The sequence below is a fragment of the Spermophilus citellus genome (genome assembly GCF_964194105.1).
Source record: "Spermophilus citellus genome assembly, chromosome: 4".
In the NCBI taxonomy this organism is placed as follows: domain Eukaryota; kingdom Metazoa; phylum Chordata; class Mammalia; order Rodentia; family Sciuridae; genus Spermophilus; species Spermophilus citellus.
The window spans coordinates 118,590,455-118,611,438 of record NC_138185.1 but is presented as its reverse complement, the minus strand read 5'-3'; the positions used below and the strand labels follow the sequence as shown (position 1 = coordinate 118,611,438).

At 32.9% G+C, this 20,984-nt stretch overlaps 1 protein-coding gene across 3 annotated transcripts in view; it reads right to left on the bottom strand.

Moving 5' to 3' along the window:
• The window catches only part of VPS13C (vacuolar protein sorting 13 homolog C), a 169,969-nt gene that overhangs the window by 112,751 nt on the left and 36,234 nt on the right, over positions 1-20,984 (bottom strand). For 2 of the 3 annotated variants that reach the window (XM_081288661.1, XM_081288662.1), the window contains exons 10-21: positions 20,477-20,534; positions 18,760-18,887; positions 17,067-17,173; positions 16,162-16,333; positions 14,897-14,959; positions 13,807-13,933; positions 13,192-13,286; positions 6,009-6,151; positions 5,015-5,207; positions 3,412-3,526; positions 2,651-2,787; positions 254-377 (exon numbers count right to left, since the gene is read on the bottom strand). In XM_081288661.1, coding sequence (XP_081144787.1) covers positions 254-377; positions 2,651-2,787; positions 3,412-3,526; positions 5,015-5,207; positions 6,009-6,151; positions 13,192-13,286; positions 13,807-13,933; positions 14,897-14,959; positions 16,162-16,333; positions 17,067-17,173; positions 18,760-18,887; positions 20,477-20,534 — 1,462 coding nt within the window. Of the gene's footprint in view, positions 1-253; positions 378-2,650; positions 2,788-3,411; positions 3,527-5,014; positions 5,208-6,008; positions 6,152-13,191; positions 13,287-13,806; positions 13,934-14,896; positions 14,960-16,161; positions 16,334-17,066; positions 17,174-18,759; positions 18,888-20,476; positions 20,548-20,984 lie in introns of all 3 variants that reach the window. The other variant, XM_081288663.1, reaches the window with a different exon arrangement.

Genomic DNA, 20,984 nt, shown 5'->3' with positions numbered 1-20,984 from the left:
TTGAACCAAATGAAACTTTCATTTTGTATTCTGAGCTGATAAAACAGCTACAATGCAAAAATGGGCTTAGATAAAAATGTTGCTAGGTAAATTTCTATTTCTAACTGTGATGGTGATTTGCACTGGTAAGTCCTGTTTGGTGTTCTACAGGCTATATATGAAAACAGTTGTCAGAACTCATAAACATATACATATATACATACACTACTAAAGCTACTCAACCTAAGACCTTAAAGGATAAGCAGTGGTTTACCTGCTCTTGCAAAGAGTATTTGCACACTCTTTATTTCAATATCAAACTTGTCATATGCTTTATCCATTATTTCTTCCAGAGATGAATTAGTAGTTTTCTGTAAACCTTTATCTTTACTGTTGAGCTAAAATGGAGGAAAAAATTTCTTAAATTTTTCACAAGAGGAAAGTACTTACATCAACACTTCGGTTATGGGTGGAATAGACGAACTCTAGATAGGGCAGAGGGGTTGGAGGGGAAGGGAGGGGGCATGGGGTAATTAATGATGGTAGAATGTGATGATCATTACTATCCAAAGTACAGGTATGAAGATATGAATTGATGCGAATATACTAATGTATACAACTAGAGATATGAAAAATTGTGCTCTATATGTATAATAAGAATTATTATAATGCATTTTGCTGTCATATTTAAATTTTAAAAAATTAAAAATAAAAAAATCTTACTAAAATGAGAAGATTACCCTTAAAAAATCCAGACTTTACTTAAGTTATTGGTAATTATTTACAGTACTTTATTAGGAGTATAATATTTTAGCATACATCTACTATGTTTGAATAATAGGTGCCAAGCACATTTTCAATAATTAGATCAGTTACTCAGCTGTCTGCCTTAAATAACCTGACTAAAAAGGAAACTCTTCTTCCTGGCTTAGGGCTCAGCTCCCCTACACCTTGCATCCTTCACCTAAATAGCAGGGTTCTGTTCCTTTTCCTAGCGATGCTATGAAAGCAATTAGGCCATTAGAATTCAGTTCCAATCTCTACTTTCTTTTCCTCCTTCCCAGTGAAATTTAGGACTACACTTTTTAAAAGTGTCACCTTTTCCAGAAGATTCAAAATTCAAAATATAGGAGTTCTAATTGCTAGAGATGAGTTTTTTCACATATTTGTTGACCATTTGTATTTCTTCTTTTGAAAATTATCTATTTTAGTTCCTTTGCCCATTTACTGCTTGGGTTGTTGTTTTTGTTTTTGATTTTTGTTGTTAAGCTTTTTGATTTCTTTGTATATCCTGGAAATTAACACCTTATTTGAGGTGTGGGTGGCAAAGATTTTCTCTCATTCTGTAGGCTGTGTCTTCATGCTTTTGATTGTTTCCTTTGCTGTAAAGAAGCTTTTTAGTTTGATAAAATACCATCTATTGATTTTTCATTTTACTTCTTGCACTTTAGGAACCTTGTTGAGGAAGTCAGTTCCTCAGCTGACGCGATGGAGAGTTAGGCCTATAATTCTCTTCTAGTAGGTGCAGGGTTTCTGGTCTAATACCTAGGTCTTTGATCTACTTTGAGTTTAGTTTTGTGCTGGGTAAGAAACAGGGGTTTTATTGCATTCTACTACATTTGGATTTCCAATTTTCCCTGCATCATTTGTTGAAGAGGCTATCTTTTCTCCAATGTATGTTTTTGGCACTTTTGTCTAGTTTGATACTATTAATGTGGGTTTGTCTCTGTGTCCTCTATTCTGTTCCATTGGTCTTCATATGTGGTTGGTACCAATACCATGCTATTTTTGCTACTATAGCTCTGTAGTACAATTTAAAGTCATGTATTGTGATGCCTCCTGCTTCACTTTTCTCACTAAGGATTGCTTTTGCTCTGGGCCTCTTATTTTTCCACATGAATTGGTGCAACCACTCTGGAAAGCAGTATGGAGGTTCCTCAAAAAAACTAAGAATGAAACCACCACTGGACCAAGTTATCCTGGTCCTCGGTATTTATCCAATGGAATTAAAATGAACTAAATGTCACTACAGTGACACAGCCTCAATGTTTATAAAAGCACAATTCACAATAGCTTAAGCTATGGAACCAACCTAGGCGCCCATCAACAGATGAACAGATAAAGAAAGTATGCTTTATATACACAATGGAATATTACTCAGCCATAAAGAATGATGTTATGATATTTGCTGGTAAATGAAAAGACCTGGAGATTAGCATACTAAATCAAATTAGACAATCCCAAAATATCAAAGGTCAAATGTTCCCTCTGATATGTGGATGCTAACACACAACAAGGGGGTTGGGGGAAGAATACTTAATTACTGACAGTAGTTAAAACAAACCTATGCTCCTAGTGTACAATTTCCTAATGTCAAAATATATTAGCAACAGTAACACTGTATACTTAAACTTTACAAACCATGAAAACTGTTTATCTCCAATTCAGAAAAGACAAAAGTAGTCCAGTCCTCAATGTCAAATCACCTACCAGTACAGAAAATTCTGGGGTGTTTTGTTTTAATCACCATATAATATATATAAAATATTCTAAGCTAGGCTTGAAAAAGTAAGTCTATGTTTAGTTTAAGTGAACTGTCAGGTAAAAAACTGTAAGTTATCAGATATCAAGCTACCAAGCTTATCAAAAACAAAAATGCATATATACATACCTGAAATGTACCAAAATCTAAAATGAGAAGATTTGACCTTTTTTGGTGAAAACCTGTCTGTGGAATTATTAGATAAGAAGGCTTTAGATTTATCCTTAAATCAAGGACTTTTCGAGTTTCAATAATATGTGTAAGTCCTAAAGAAGACCCAAAAAAAAAATGATTAAAAGTTCAAGTTAAGTATTAGTGATCATACTATTAACAATCAGACTAAGAATTTTACTTCAGAAGCATTAGGAAGAGTGTCAATTCTTCTCAAAGATTCTCAATTCAACATATGAGGTGAAAACTGAATCTATTCAATAGGATATGATCACATCAGCACACATAAGTACAGTAAACCCAACACAGCTACAATTTTATCTAAAGACAGAATAATTTACTATTTCCCTGGTTAAGCAACCAGATAAAATAGCTGACTTGAGTTTAGAGGCCACATTATACAAAACCCCACATCTTTAAAATTAGTCATTCAACTTCTTAAGAAGTGAGATGGAGGGATATTTCCACCTCAAGCCCATTCTGAGGCAACGTTCCTATAAGTAATGCAAGCAAGAACCATGTGTGCCAGATATTATTCTTTCTCATCTGGTGTAGAAAGTATATTTGGCTTTGGTTAAGCTATGTCCACTAAATAATACAGCCTGAATACAAATCAAAGAAGAAAACAACCTATATGATTTTAAATATAATGTTTACATTAGATTAGACAACATTTTCAAAGCTTAGTTGATGCTTATATAGACACTCAGATTCTTTACCTGTAGCTGTTCTCTCTTTAATTTCTTCCAGCTTCATCAATGTAGCTGATGTTATCTGCTCAAGATCTAATCCCCTATTTGACTGAAAGAATTCAACTACTGCATTTATGGTTTTCTGTAAAAGAATTTTAAAATACAACCAAGTTATACATAATCTTCTATATTATAAATTGGGGGGGGGGGGATGGGGATTGAACTCAAAGGCACTTAACCACCGAGTCACATCCCAGCCCTATTTTGTATTTTATTTAGAGACAGGGTCTAACTGAGTTGCTTAGAGCCTTGCTAGTGCTGAAGCTGGCTTTGAACTCATGATCCTCCTGTCTCAGCCTCTCAAACTGCTGGGCTCATAGGTGTGCACCACCACACCGGCTATATTATAAATTTTAAGGTTTCAACTCAATTCTAAAGAACTGTTGCTTTGAACTGAGAAACCTAAAGATATTCTGAGGTGAATACTATATCTTCCTCTGGAGAGGCCACCGATTAGTACATATCATTAAGGTGCCAAATATTTTCTATAGTGACATATGTATCAAAAGACATTACTTCTGGTTTTAGTCTCCAATTAGATGGTAAAACTCCATTTATTGAAACTGTAATTGGATGTTTGAATTTTGAAGTTTAGAGCAATAAGGAAAGCTGTTCACCTTTACTGGCATGTGAAATTAAAAGTAAAAAAGAAAAATCAGGGAGCTGGGATTGTAGCTCAGTGATAGGGTGCCTGCCTTGCACATGTGAGGCCCTGGGTTCGATCCTCAGAACCACATAAAAATAAACAAATAAAGCTATTGTGTCCATCTACAACTAAAAGAAAATACTAAAAAAGAAAAAAGAAAAGAAAAATCAGAGATTTTGCAAGATGAAAAAATTTTTGGAGATCAGTTGTATAACAGCGTGACTGAATGTATCAGTACTGAAGCATATACTTAAAAATGTTCAAGATGGTATTTTTATGTGAATTTAATGACAATTTATTTTCTTAAAATATTAGAGAATACAATGAGTTCTAGAGTCTTTATAGATTGCTTCTCACATACACTGTTAATCTAGCTCTAAACTGTAAAGTAAAAATAAGTGATGGTAGGGCCAATCTGTAAGTGGTGTGATGAGTAGCAAGCCAGGCTTATCTTGCTGGTGTGAAGACAGGCAGAATCAAGGGCACAGCCACAGATTCAGAACCTGAGCCAACATTTTCAGTGACACCTAGATGCCAGTGCTTCTCCCCATGTAAACACTGAAATTCTTTTTCATCACTCCCAAGCCACTCTGAATTGGTTCTAAACATTGAAAGCAAAGGAAGAATAAGTTGAAAGGAACTGGAGTAGGAAGTCAGTATAAACTATTTGGTTGAACATGAAACTCTTTCTAATATACTAGTATTTTTTTAAACTTAACATAAGCAGAGATAAATAAACTTTATGGTAGAAAACTATAAGAAAAATCAACATAAATTGCTAATTGTGCACTGCTTTTGAAACAAGAAAAAAACTGTTTCGAAACTTACCTATTAATAAATGTTAAATATGAGAGAGGAGAAATAAGACAAACACATCAGAAATACAAGATGGTTTCAATAGAATTACTTTCTCCTTGTACTTACAGCATCATAGATGACCTCTACAGGCTGAGACTGAATGATCAGGGTCTGGTCAGCAGGACTATTCTCCGGATTAGTTTCAAACTCAATTTTAAGCAAAGATGATGCAGTATCACCAATTGAAGCCACAAGTGATGGTATAGAATCTTGCTGTCTCAGACCTGTTATATACCAGTGTTCTAATTTTGCTTCTATCCTACAATCAATGTGGGGTGGGAGGGAGGAAGTAATAAGATCCATTACAATATAATGGGTTAAATTACAAGTTTTCCTTAAACTTCTTCAAAAGCCAGGTTCATGCCCATTACCCAGAGTTAAAATGCAATCTCCTTGACTTGGCATTCATTACCCATACAATCTGTTTTTGTTGCTGCTGATGTTGTTGTTATTGTTATTAACTCCATATCATTCACATGAAAAACTCACTTTAGACAACCCAAGAGTACTGCAGAGGTTCTGCTCACTGTTACATAAATAAAAGCACATGGCCCATGGACAAACTCATCTATTTCCAAGTGACCTGTAATACCTACCATCGCATCCCTACTTCTCCTAGTGTCCTGTTCAGCTAGTTTAAGTTTTCTCCTGGCCAAGTTATTCTCTTCTACAACTGAGCCTGTGTAGCACTGACTACGAGGTATTTAATTTTACATTACCTTCTCACAGTGAGTTAATAGCTACATATTTCTTGAATTATGATCTTTTTTGCATATCCTCTCTTATCAACTTGAAATGCTGGACCTATGCATAGCTTTCACAATATGGAGTCTACAGATTAATAATATTTGTGAAGGAAAGGAGGGTATGTAGAAAAAATGACAAACTAGCTTTATAGTTTCAAAATAAAACAAGCAAATATAAAAAAGACTATCTTGGCCTACATAAAGGAAAAAAGTTTTTACTAATCATTTTATTTAATGCTGAATAACACTCCTTCTTTGGGACCTAAATCATAATTAGAAATAAAAATAGAAATAATAAGTTTTTTAAAACTTACTTCACTGCTTGTGCTCCTGGTCGCTGAGATACTTGAGTGCCAAGGCCAATTATCTGAATTTTTAGTATTTCCGGAATATTTTTACTTTCCCTGATTACAACAGAGGTACTTATCAACTTCAGGGTCATTATATGGGCAACATACTGAATGGTAAGAAATAATGAAAATTGTTAAAGTTTAAGTAATTATTGCTTTAATAGTTTCTTCTTAATTAAGTAGTTTGAATTATAAAGTGATTCAATAAAATATGGTAGATTCTGGCATCATATACTTACAATAAATGAATATTAGAAAATTCCATGAATTAGCCTGCTCAATAGGACATTTACAAAAGATCCAAAAATTCATTTCTCTTAGTTTTAAAAGAGATTAAGAAAAATGACAAAACACTGTATAGTAGGAATATTCAACTCATCATCTTTCACTAAAGCAAATTAAATATTTCAGACCATTCTCTAGCCAAGACAAGAAAAACTTTAGAACATCTTCCTCATGGCTATGAATATTTACAAGACACTGGGGGAAAAAAATGTGACCCAAAAACTATTGAGTGAAATTGAAGGTAGGACAAACACCAAAGAGATGATTCTAGAATCTAGGAATGTTTTTCCCCTAGACACATTTAAAAATTTAAGTGGTTGCAGCCTGAAAGCTAACAGCAAGGGTGGCAGGTTCAAAGCAGAAAACCAGGTCCCACCAAGGGAGTGTCTAACAATACAACCACACAGAGAGAGTCAATTTATTTTCAACCAAGGGGCCAACTAAGGACTCAATTTGCATATGGAAAAAAAAATAAATCTTCACTTCTGTGCCACTCTAAGCACAAAAATTAATTTAAGATGAATGCAAAACTAAATATAAAACCCAGACCACCATAAAATTTCTAGACAGAAAACAAAGGCAAGTTATCTTTGTTAACTTTTAGTAAGCAAAGATTTGTTGAACAGATCTAATATTAGTACCAATCATATAAAAAATTTAAATTATTTTTTCTCATAAATAACCATCATTAAGAAAATCAACAGACAAGTATACAAGCTCAGAAATGACAAATGACTGCATGTACTATCTTTTTATGTACATACGACAAGGCTTATAAGCTGAATATTTAAAGAACTCCCATAAAACAATAAACAAAAAAATTTTAAATAGGCAAAAAGCACTGTGTAGCACTTCACAAATGAACATATAGAGATGTCCAATAAGATAGGAAAAGATGCTCAACATCATCAGCCATCAGGAAAATGCAAATTAAAATTTATAGTGGAATTTCTACTAGAGTGTCTTAAATTAGTAGTTTAAAAAAATCAAATGTGGCAAAGAAAAGGCACAAGAGAAATAACTGGAGTGGATATAAAATATTATGACTACTCTGGAGAATTATTTGCCAGTTTTTTAAAAAGTCATATATGCATCTGCCCTGTGACTCAACAATTCCACTCCCAGGCATGGAAAAATTAACAATTCCACTCCCAGGCCACTGTAAACAGAAAATGTATGTCCACAAAAGACTTGTACAAGAATGTTCACAACAGCCTTATTTGATAATAGCCAAGAATTAAAACAACAAAAATATTAAGCAACAGGAGATGGTTTACAAAATGAGGTATATTAGAATCATGAACTACTATTCAATAATTAAAAGGAACAATCTATCCATACTCATACAACATGGATGAATACCAAAAACATTATGTGAACAATAGAAGCTAACAATATACATAAATGCATGAACAGGAAAAAACCATTTGTGGTCACATAAGTCATAAAGTGGTTGCTTTTGGAGAGCAGGAGAAGAAAAATGACCAGAAAAGGTCAGCAGGAATGTTTGAGGGATGGAAATAGTCTCTATCTTGGTTTGGATAGCTATTACATAGGCATACTCCACTATCCAAATTCATCAAAATGACCTTAAGATCTGAGTGCTTCGTTGTACATGAATTCTACCTCAAACAAATTTTAAACACACTATTTATAACAAACCCCCCAAAAGATGTTCAACATATACAAAGAAAACAAGAAAACATTATTTAAGAATAAAATGTTATGGTTTGGATATGAGGTATCCCCCAAAAGCTCACATGTGAGACAATGAAAGAAGGTGCAAAGAAATGATTGGGTTAAGAGAGCCTTAACTCAAATCAGTGAACTAATCACCCAATGGGATTTACTTAGTGGTAAATGAAGGCAGGTGGAGTGTGACTGGAGGAAGTGGGGCATTGGGGGCATGGCTTTGGGTATATATTTTGTATCTGATGAGTGGAGTCTCTCTACTTTCTGAGCTGCTTCCCCTTGCCATACTCTTTCCACTGTGATGCTCTGCCTCACCTTGAGCCTCAAAGAATGGAAAAAATAAATAAATAAATAAACAAACATGACTGGAAGTACAAACCATATATCAATAGTAACCCTAAACATTACTGGTTTAAACTCACCATAAGCGACATAGGCTAGTAACCTGGATTAAAAAAACAGATCCAATAATATGCTGCCTTCAGGCGACTCATCTGATAGGAAAAGACATACACAGGCTGAAGGTGAAAGGTTGGGAAAAATCATACCACTCAGCAAGCAGGTGTGGCCATACTCAAATCAAATAAAACTGACTTCAAGCCTAAGTTAATCAAAAGGGATAAAGAAGGACACTATATACTGTTAAAGGGAACCATTCATCAACAAGACATAACAATCATCACTATATATGCCCCAAACAATGGTGCTGCTATATTCATAAAATAAACTCTCCTCAAGTTCAAGAGACAAATAGACCACAACACAATAATTATGGGTGACTTTAACACATATCTCTCACCACTGGACAGATCTTCAAACAAAAGTTGAATAAAGAAACTATAGAACTCAACAACACAATTAATAACCTAGACTTAACTGACATATATAGAATATATCAACCATCATCAAATGGATATACTTTTTTCTCAGCAGCATATGGATCCTTCTCAAAAATAGACCATATATTATGCCATAGGGCAACTCTTAGAAATTATAAAGGAATAGAGATTATACCATGCATCTTATCCAATCATAATGGAATAAAACTGGAAATCAACGATAAAAGAAGGAAGAAAAAATCCTACATCACTTGGAGAATGAACAATATGTTACTAAATGATCAACCAGTTACAGAAGACATCAAGGAGGAAATTAAAAAATTCTTAGAGATAAAGGAAAACACAGACACAACATATTGGAATCTACGGGACACAATGAAAGCAGTTCTAAGAGGAAAATTCATTGCTTGGAGTTCATTCCTCAAAAAAAAGAAAACAACAACAAATAAATTATCTCATACTTCATCTCAAAGCCCTAGAAAAAGAAGAGCAAAAAAACAGCAAATGCAGTAGTAGGCAAGAAATAATTAAAACCAGAGATGAAATCAATGAAATCAAAATAAAAGAAACAATTGAAAAAAATGACAAAACTGAAAGTTGGTTCTTTGAAAAAATAAATAAGATTGACAGACCCTTAGCCATGCTAACGAAGAGAAGAAGAGAGAGAACTCAAATTACTAGCATATGGGATTAAAAAAGGCAATATCACAACAGACACTATAGAAATACAGAAGATAATTAGAAATTATTTTGAAACCTTATACTACAATAAAATAGAAAATAGTGAAGGCATCTATAAATTTCTTAAGTCATATGATCTTCCCAGATTGAGTCAGGAGGATATACACAACCTAAACAGACCAGTGTCAATTGAGGAAATAGAAGAAACCATCAAAAGACTACCAACTAAGAAAAGCCCAGGACCAGATGGGTATACAGCAGAGTTTTACAAAACCTTTAAAGAGGAACTAATACCAATACTTTTCACGCTATTTCAGGAAATAGAAAAAGAGGGAGTACTTCCAAATTCATTCTACGAGGCCAATATCACCCTGATTCCTAAACCAGACAAAGACACTTCAAAGAAAGAAAACTACAGACCAATATTTCTAAAGAATATAGATGCAAAAATCCTCAATAAAATTCTGGCAAATCAGATACAAAAACATATCAAAAAGATTCGTGCACCATGATCAAGTAGGATTCACCACTGGGATGCAAGGCTGGTTCAATATACGGAAATCAATAAATGTAATTCACCACATCAATAGACTTAAAGATAAGAACCATATGATCATCTCAATAGACGCAGAAAAAGCATTCAACAAATACAGCATCCCTTTATATTCAAAACACTAGAAAAACTAGGGATAACAGAAACTTACCTCAACATTGTAAAAGCTATTCATGCTAAGCCTCAGGCTAGCATCATTCTAAATGGAGAAAAATTGAAGGCATTCCCTCTAAAATCTGGAACAAGACAGGGATGCCCTCTCTTATCACTTCTATTCAACATAGTTCTCGAAACACTGGCCAGAGCAATTAGACAGACAAAAGAAATTAAAGGCATAAAGATAGGAAAAGAAGAACTTAAATTAGCACTATTTGCCTATGGCATAATCCTATACCTAGCAGACCCAAAAGGTTCTACCAAGAAACTTCTAAATCTAGTAAATGAATTCAGCAAAGTGGCAGGATATAAAATTAACACACATAAATCAAAGGCATTCCTGTATATCAGTGACAAATCCTCTGAAATGGAAATGAGGACAACCACCCCATTCACTATATCCTCAAAAAAATTAAAATACTTGGGAATCAACCTAACAAAAGAGGTGAAAGACCAATACAACGAAAACTATAGAACCCTAAAGAGAGAAATAGAAGAAGACCTTAAAAGATGGAATGATACACCTTGTTCATGGATAGGCAGAATTAATATCATTAAAATGGCCATATTACCAAAAGTACTCTATAGGTTTAATGCAATGCCAATCAAAATCCCAATGGCATTCCTCGCAGAAATAGAAAAAGCAATCATGAAATTCATATGGAAAAATAAAATAAAAGACCCAGAATAGCTAAAAAAATTCTAAGCAGGAAGAGTGAAACAGGTGGTATAGAGATATCAAATTTTAAACTATACTACAACAGCATGGTACTGGTACCAAAACAGGCAGGTAGACCAATGGTACAGAATAGAGGACACAGAGACCAATCCACCAAACTACAACTACCTTATATTAGACAAAGGTGCTAAAAGCATGCGATGGAGAAAGGATAGCATCTTCAACAAATGGTGCTGGGAGAACTGGAAATCCATATGCAACAAAATGAAATTGAATCCCTTTATCTCACCATTCACAAAAGTTAACTCAAAATGGATCAAGGAGCTAGGAATCAAACCAGAGACCAATAGAAGAAAAAGTTGACCCTAATCTCCAACTCCTGGGGTCAGGCTCCAAATTCCTTAATAGGACACCTTTAGCACAAGAGTTAAAATCAAAAATCAACAAATGGGACATATTCAAACTAAAAAGTTTTCTCTCAGCAAGAGAAATAATAAGTGAGGTAAATAGGGAGCCTACATCCTGGGACCAAATTTTTACCCCTCACACTTCAGATAGAGTTCTAATCTCCAGAGTATACAAAGAACTCAAAAAGTTAAACAACTTTAAAACATATAACCCAAACAACAAATGGGCCAAGGATATGAACAGACACTTCTCAGAGTAGGATATACAATCAATCAACAATTACATGAAAAAATGCTCACCATCTCTAGCAATCAGAGAAATGCAAATTAAAACCACTCTAGATACCATCTCACTCCAGTAAGATTGGCAGCCATTATGAAGTCAAACAATAACAAGTGCTGGCGAGGATGTGGGGAAAAAGATACACTTTTATATTGCTGGTGGAACTGCAAATTGGTACAGCCAATTTGGAAAGCAGTATGGAGATTCCTTGGAAAGGTGGGAATGGAACCACCATTTGACCCAGCTATTCCCCTTTTCAGACTATACCCAAAATATCTAAAAAGAGCATACTACAGGGACACAGCTACATCAATGTTCATAGCAGCACAATTCACTATAGCTAGACTGTGGAACCAACCTAGATGCCCTTCAATAGATAAATGGATAAAAAAAAATGTGGCATTTATACACAATGGAATATTACTCAGCATTTAAAAATAACAAGATCATGGCATTTGCAGGGAAATGGATGGCATTAGAGCAGATTATACTAAGTGAAGTTAGCCAATCCCTAAAAAACAAATGCCAAATGTCTTCTCTGATATAAGGGGGGATGACTCAAAACAGAGTAGGGAGGAAGAGCATGAGAAGAAGATTACCACTAAATAGGGAAGAGAGGTGGGAGGGAATGGGAGGGAGAAGGGGAATTACACGGAAGATGGAAGGAGACCCTCATTGTTATACAAAATACCTATATGATGGTGTGAGGGGAAAGAAAAAATAGAGAGAGAAATGTGTCATAGTAGATTGGGTAGAGAGAAGTGATGGGAGGGGAGAGGAGAGGGAGGATGGGGAAGGCAGCAGAATACAACAGACACTAGTATTGCTGTATGTATATACGTGGCTGTATAACCAATGTGATCCTGCAATCTGTACACATGGAAAAATGAGAATTCATACCCCATTTGAATCAAATGTATGATATGTCAAGATCATTGTATTGTCTTGAGCAACTAATTTTTTAAAATAAATAAATAAATGGGGGGATGATCTCTCAACAACAAAGCCAGACACAAAAGAATACATATTTTATGAGGCCCTTTACAGAAAGATAAAAATGTTCAAAGTAAAATCATAGTGTTTATAGTAGAAAACAAAAAGACATCAAAGACACAGTTACCATAAAAATCATGATAACCGTTATTGTTGAAGAAGCAATGATGGGAAGATGTAGGGGTGTCTATGATGGTGGCAATTTTGTAAATCTTGACACTAATAGTAATTACATACCTTTTCCCTTTCTAATCAATCAAATAAGCAGGAGTACATTCTGACTTTGAATATGCTGTATCTATACATATGTTATATATCACAATAAAAAAATTTTAAAGACTCAGTTTAACACTATAGAAAGGCATTTTTATCAGATTATTCTCCCATTCTATAGCAACTAAATCTAAAATTGAAGAGAGAATTTTAATTGATAAGACCTGACCTGAAGAATTTAACAATTAAAGTAGAAATTAATAATGACATATTTTCATTAATTACTTAAAAAGCCAATAAATTACATAATTCAAGGTAATATAATAAAATGAAACAAAACACCTCTTAAGACACCTAACTAATTACCTGCTTAGGTAAAGTTAAGTTGTGGGTGCTGTCACTATAACCTATAGCAGTGAAGAGTTTATCTTTTTCCTCTGGAGTCATAAGGTCATCAATAGCTACAAAGAAATGATAATAATTTAAGAAATTAATTGCTTTAGTTTTCCAGATATAATCAAGAAGTCAAACCAAACTAATAAGTGTCCTGAAATCAACAGACTCAGATGCTACAAAAAAGTCAGCTAGGTAATTTCCTCTAGCATTCTACTTTGACTAATCAAAACAACGATCTTGTATTTGTCTATTTACATTAAAAAGCAAAAAGATGCTGTTAAGAAAATTCAGTTCTTGTTTAAAGATTTTTAAATTCTCTAAAACTCTTGAAACTTATCATTAAACATTCATGTAAAAGGTAACTATGAATGCTAAATGTTGAGATCTCTAAATTTAAACACTATGTATCTAGTCTGCCTTATTTGCTTATAGTTTACTGTACAGAGCTGATCTTATTTGAAAGTATTTAAAAATAAAATTCAACAGGCTAAAGTGTAATGTGCATATTTTTGTTGTTGTTGTTGTTGTTGTTTTGGTTTGGTGTTTTTTACTTGATTACAACAAATTACCTGACTTGGAACTTACTTTCAGGAATTAATGATTCTTCATCTTTTTTCTTAGACTCCTTTTTGCCCCAAAACCCACTAAACCAGCCTCCACGTTTCTCGCCTGCGTCAGATTTTTTCCTTAATTTTTGTCCTGACCGAATCACCTAAAAAAAAAAAAAAAATTAAAAATGGATTCAAGGATAAATTCCCTCTTCAGTTTCAGGTACATCAACAGTCAATTTTTTTATCACAACATTAGAGTGAAACAGTCAAGAAAGTCAATTCCTTCTTAAACAATGCTCATGGGTATGATTAGGTTAATTTACAGTCCCCCTATTAATTTCCATTCTATACCTATTGACAGCATTTTGACAAGGTTGCACTATATTAGCAATATAGTTAAAATTTCAAGTAAAATTTTTCTAAGGTAAAATTTTTTCACTATAAAAAGACTCACAGGATACACAGAAAGATCTGAAGACCAATTACCTTCTGTGTGTAAAGTAATATTGTGATAATAAGTGTTTCTATTTTCTTCTGTTGATCTATATACTTTCTAACTTTTCTATGATGAGATGTATGAATATGTCATTTATTTTTAGTACCAAGAAAATCCAGAAATGACATGGGACAATGTACCAATTAATAAGCAACTATGAACCATTATAAACAGATCAATTCCAATTTGGGGAAGAAAGAGAACAAAGGAAAATAAAAGAGAAGAAATAATAGGGGCAAAAGGAGAAAAGAAGAAACAAGGGAAAACAAAACAAAAGAAAAAATTAAAACAATAGGTAATAAAAGGCAAAAGTAAGTAGATATGGGAAAAAAACTTGAAAGTCTACAAGTAAAAATGTTGGCAGGATGAAAAGTGACTTGTATTTACTTTGTTTTTGAGGTTTTTCAAAATTTTAGTTATAAACATTTTAAAGATTTCCCCCTTCATATTATTGATTTTTACCAGTACTCCCCACTTAGTTTTTTCATGAGACTAAAGTAAGCAAAAAAAAACTTTAATCTCTATTCCCATATGCATAAATCTCAACTGCTTCCCATAAAACTTAGACTTCTTTATCCTAGGATGAAAGGAATGATATTAACATAAATCAACTAATAAAACTGATTACCTCAACTTGTGCTTGTTGCCTTCCTAAAATTATGTTAAAAACATCTAGAGTCTTCTCCAAGTCCTATAAGAGAAAGAGACAATTTCAAACAAAGAAAATACTCAACAGATGAAAAATTATTTTCTTCTTTGATTTCGAGGTTCATCTAGTCCATTATTAGTACTTGTGATGCAATGAGAGTATAAATTGAAATGTTCATGAGGTTTTTAAATTTTTTAATTTATACAATAACAGAAATGAATTTTCCAAGAAAGTAAGTCCTCATTACATACAGAATTTTTGTGTGGGACCACTGCAATTCATAGATATCCAAAAATGCACATGGAAACAAGATTATTTAAGGTGATTTGTTTTATTATTAACTTTATGATTCTTCCTTCTTACTCTCCCATACTGTATATTATTTTGTAACCACTGTACTAAAGGTATCATTATAAAACACAAAATTTAAGGATGCAAATTCTCCAAGTTAATAAGTAGACTAAGGGAGAAAATGATTTGCAGAATTTATATGAAAGTGTGTAGGTAAAATCTAACATCTAATAGATAACCTGTATTCCCGGTGATTCATGTATTTTTCTATTGTAATTCTTACAACTCTGTAGAACAGATATTATTTCCATTTTATGTACGAGAACACTAGACTTGAGAGGGTAAGAAATTTGTGTCCATGAGCAGAACACTGGATAAATATCCAAATACTTGACTTTAATCTCATGGTTTTTTTCTAATATATCATATTAGTGACTGTCAAATATCTCAGAATAATAGGAATTCAATTCATTCTTCACATTATGAATCAGAGGCAGAAACTTCTATAATCTAAATCAGATGATATTAAGCAAATTATGTACTTGGAGTGTGTTTTCTTTTAATAGGGGGTAACTAAGACAACTCCTTTTTCATGGAGAAGAGGCTATTTTTTAGTAAGACTCAGAACTCTTTAAGAAAGTTACTACCATCTGACTATGGCACTTTCACTAACAAACCAGACATAAATAGCTAATAAACATATAGTTAAATAGGTTTGATAATTATCTTCTAAGTATTATAATAAAAAACAGACACATTTCCTCACACTGGTTGCAATAATTTTATTTTACTTGTTATTAGAAGGGGGGATAGTTTAAAAGAATAAATACATTTTCTTATAAAATTCTCTCTCAAAGAGATGAGTTCTGTTCTTTTTAAAATTATATACTCATTAAAATTAATATTAAAGGGTGAGTTTTAAAATAACTCTCTCTACTATATGTAAACTATACCTGAATTTGTTTCTGTATTTCTTCTGATACTTTGGTCTGGGTTAGCTTGCTTTTGTAGACAGTTTTATAACTCTGAAGCAACTGCCTGTGCTTTTTTATGTTACTCCATGACCACATTCGTGTATATCTTCTTATGTGAACTTCAAGAACAGAATTAATTGCATATTTCCACCTGAAAATCAAAATTTATTAGTAGCCATTTAAAGTTTTAAGAAAGAGAGGGAAACAGTTCCTCCCTTCTCTCTCCCCCTTATTTTTTCTCTCGTATCTTCCTACACTGTTAAAATTTTTGTTCTTCTTTACTATCTTTCAGTAAGAGCTCAGTATAACAGTGCCAGTCCTCAATAAATTCTCAAATAGATTAAATTAAAAAACCCTCCAGGAAGGCAATATGGCAAAGCAAAATCATAAAGGCACAAAATGACATATACCATGGAAATCAGTACAGTCAGGTTCTGTGGAGTAACTTTTTGGTAAGCAACAGACCATATTAACCCTGGTGGTCCCACGATTGTTATCACGTAGAGACATCACAACTGATTTAGTTCGTGTAAAAGTACACTCCTGATAGTCACACAACAACAAAATCACTTAGGGTTGCATTTTTCACAATATATCCTAATGTTAAAGTACACATGACTGTATGCCAGCATGTTTATCATACTGAGTCCATGGTGATGCCTAATAAGATTTTTTTGAAACACTGAAAGTCCTGAATGCTAAGTTAAAATTTGGAAATCTAGGAGCAAGAATACAAGAGGATGTGTTTAGGAAAAGATTAACAAAGACATCTCCTTCTATCTGTTCCTTTTTAAAAGTGGCTAGACTACATGGTTTTAAAGGTCTCTTAATTTAATCTCTAACATATTTTATGTATCTCATAAAATAAACAAAATCTAACTTACCACTGTCGACTGTTGGTATGAAGTGGTAAATAAGGTTTGTATTTCCTGTAAGGGGCATTTCTAACCATATAATCCACTGACTCCAAAAGGTCAACCATACTTAAGTACTATTAAAACAAAAATAGAATTATATTTTTACATTGCACATATGAATAAAGACCAGATTTTATTCTATTTTTCAGTCTACCAAGATTCCAAAACAATGTTGACTGGTAACTCAAAAATGCACTATATTGTCAAAAGTACACTATTATTGGAACATCTCTGTAATCCCAGCAGCTCCAGAGGCTGATGCAGGAGGATCACAAGTTCAAAGCCAGCCTCAGCATCTTAGCAAGACCCTAAGCAACTTAGAGAGACCCTGTCTCAAAATAAAAAATAAAAAAGGGCTGGGGATGAGGCTCAGTGGTTGAGCACCTTTGGGTTCAGCCTCTGATATCAAAATAAAATAATACACTATATTTAATAAAATTTAAGATAATATCATTTATACACTGTAACATAATTTTTAGACTTCACTACAAAAAAAGTGTTGCCAATTAAACTTTCACATCACCAACAATAAGTATCCTACTTTTAGAAATGTTAAAATGTAAAATATACTCAAAAATAATGAGATATTCTGCCTGTAACTACGAATATGAAATAATATTTTTAAAATAAACGTGTTTTTCCATTGGTACATCATTTCAGTAATAGCCATGTAAGAGCTGATTTTCAAAATGCTTTAGAAAACTATTGAAAAGATAAAGCTATTTAATTGCCCATCTCACCCACTAATTCAGCAACACTGTGTGGATCCGACAAACAATTCACCTGAAGCGAAATACAGGCACAAGAGTGGATAACATGTCTTCAGGCTAGAGAAACATGCAAGTCTAGCTTCTTCCTCTCTCATTTTTCCTAATGCAATTCTAAGGATTACCTATAAATGTGACCCTTCAGTGCCTGAAATGTCTAGTCTGAACTTAAATTTACTTAAAGTGTAAAATATATCATAGATTTTTAGACTTAAGGGGAGGGAAAGATATAACATCATTACAATTTTCTATGTTGATAACATTTTGAAATGATATTTTGGAAATGATAGGTTAAATAAGATGGATCATTAAAGTTAATTTCATAATTTTCTTTTTATTTTGCTAATATAACTACTAGAAAATTTAAAATTACAAAAGCAAACTTCATTGTATTTATTGGACAGCCCTGGGCTAAAATTGCCATTAGTGAAATCTCCAGTCTTCCTTTCAGTTTATTTTTTCAAGTGTGCTATCCAAACCCTCTGGGCATATAACCACACTTGGGAAACACATGAAGGAAAGAGTTGCCCTCATAGCTGTTCTAAAAATAAAGAAACAATATTTAACATAAACAGTATCTGCTATTAAGAACTGTGAAGGAAAAAAACACATTAAAATGTTCTACCAACTGTGAATTAAATGGAAATAATGTCATTTCCATTGTCTAGTTTGATACAATTTCTAAGACTTAGGAAAAGATCAGATAAAGAAAAATATTTCTTAAATTTGAAGGTTTTTTTCCTTTAAAAAAAATTTTTTTGAAGCTTCCAATCTCAACATAATGAACCACAAGAACCACCAGACAATTGTAGAGAAAGAACAACTGCAAAGGATAAAAGCAATCAAGACTCAATAAGACTAATCAAAGCTAAAAGTGTCCCCTTGAATCTTACCTGGGGCTTAGTTAGTTCAATGGCAATATTTTGGACTTCTATGTTGCAATCCAGTTTGGGTGTTTTGAGTTCTATTTCTGCATAAGGATTCATGTAAAGTTTCGCAGAGGCAGATATTGGCTGGAAAACTTAAATCACATGGGAAGACTTAAATAAGATGTTTATATGCTCTTGCATATAAATTACTATAAATAATTATGAGAACTCTGAAATAAATAAACATACATATGTATATATAACAAAATCACTAGCAAAAATATTTACGCCCCTACTCATCTGCATACTACCAACTGCCAAGCTCTATGATTAAAGTAGAATCTTCAAAGAAATTGGAATCCTATATTTCTAGTTAAGAAATGTTCAAAACACAGCTAATCTGCATAAAATTAGGTTTCTCTTCCTTGCTATAAGATGTTTAATGACTTTATTATTCATTAAAAATACCAATATAGGGAAGGAAATAAAATGTAATTAAATAATCAGTGGCAGAATTTTGGAACAGAATCGTAAATAAAATCATCCCAGGAAAAATGTTACTCACCACTTAATGATTCTCAAAATGGTCATTACATATATAATCTTAGAGTTAACAGAAGAAAATATTCTTGAATTGAGTAGTCATATAAAAAGGTATATTAAGGTAGATGATAGAGCAAAGTATGGTAATAAATTTTAACCAGACAGCCTTAAAACTATGTAAGTTGTGACCATGTATGATAATTACAATTTTCATCGTGTATAAACAACTTAACTAACAGGCTATTTATAAAAACCTAAGAATAAAGTTGTAGATTTTTCTGAACTAGTTCTTTTATTGATGAAACTTAATGTTCTCACAAACCTGTCAGTACTTGAAAACATTTGTTATTAAATAGAGAAGTCTATAAACAGAGACTCTAAGTCCCAACATCCAATGGCAATTAACTACAACAGAACCTGAAGAAAACAATAGTGAAGAGAATAATATGGAATATGAAAGGATATGAATACAAAAGCTGAGGGCAATCATAAAGGAGTACACTAAATAAGAGCAAACTGATAGCTTTAGAATGAAACTGAAATGGGGGGAAAAATTGGATAGAGAAGTAAACAAGCAGGCAGGTTTCTCAGAGACCTATTTCTAAAATAAAAGTGAGGCTGCCAAGAAACAGAAAAAAGTAATTCACTTAAAACAATGTCTAGAGTGGTTGGTTTATCTTAACACCACAACAGTGATATGCTAGGGATTTCAAAAAAATGTTTTTCACACTTCTGAGTTAGTGATGTACCAGTTAAACAAATGACTGGTATCCCATCGTCATTAAGAACCGTTTTTATTAACCACACTTAGAGAATGTAGGTTATTTTTCTGAATACCCAGACCTCAGAGGCTTTTAAAGAAGGAAAGGAGGAGAGGAAGCAAAAAAGATGGGTACAGAGTAAAACCCTAAAACAAAAATAATTCAGTGTTAAGCCAGGAAGAAAACATGCTGGTCAAAGAAGGCTGGGTGCACAGAGTGAACTGCAGCTACACTGCCCATCCCTCCCATTTTCCACTGGCATCCATATTATGATCTAGGCCCAAATAATTAGTTGTAATCCAAATATGTTGAATCGTAACAGTAAGGTATAAAATTAACATGCTCTATTTGTCAAAGTAATTTTTTTAAAGGTATGTTAAAGTATTTAATTACATGTTTGTTCCTATAATATGAAATAAATTATAATCATTACTTACTATACTGATGGTTCCGGGGTATATTTCTACTGGTAAGAATTTCATTTTTCAACTGATCCTAAACAAAAAATCTGAATTAAATGAAAAATAAAATGTACACATATGCAGTGACACATAACAGAAAACAATTTGGTTCTTACATGGGTATCTGATTCTTCTTTGTAACTATGAGTTCATGAGAAAAATACAAACATTATTTACAGGTATATTTTTTAGTATAAAGATAAAGAAGTAGATAATTTTTAAACATTCTAAATATCTAGAAACATCATAATACTATGTTCCTCTACATCTTTGGAAACAAATACAAATACATCCATAAATTTCTAGTCAAAAGCAAATTATCTCTTTTATATCTTTAAGAGATAGAGCCTTGAAATTTACCAGTTCAGAAAATTTAACTGGTATTCCTTTCTCCCCTAAGTAAAGAAACATAATTAAGACTGGCTTAACACACTGAGGCACTGAATTAATCTCTCACTTTTCAGGAAACCATCACAAATGCTAA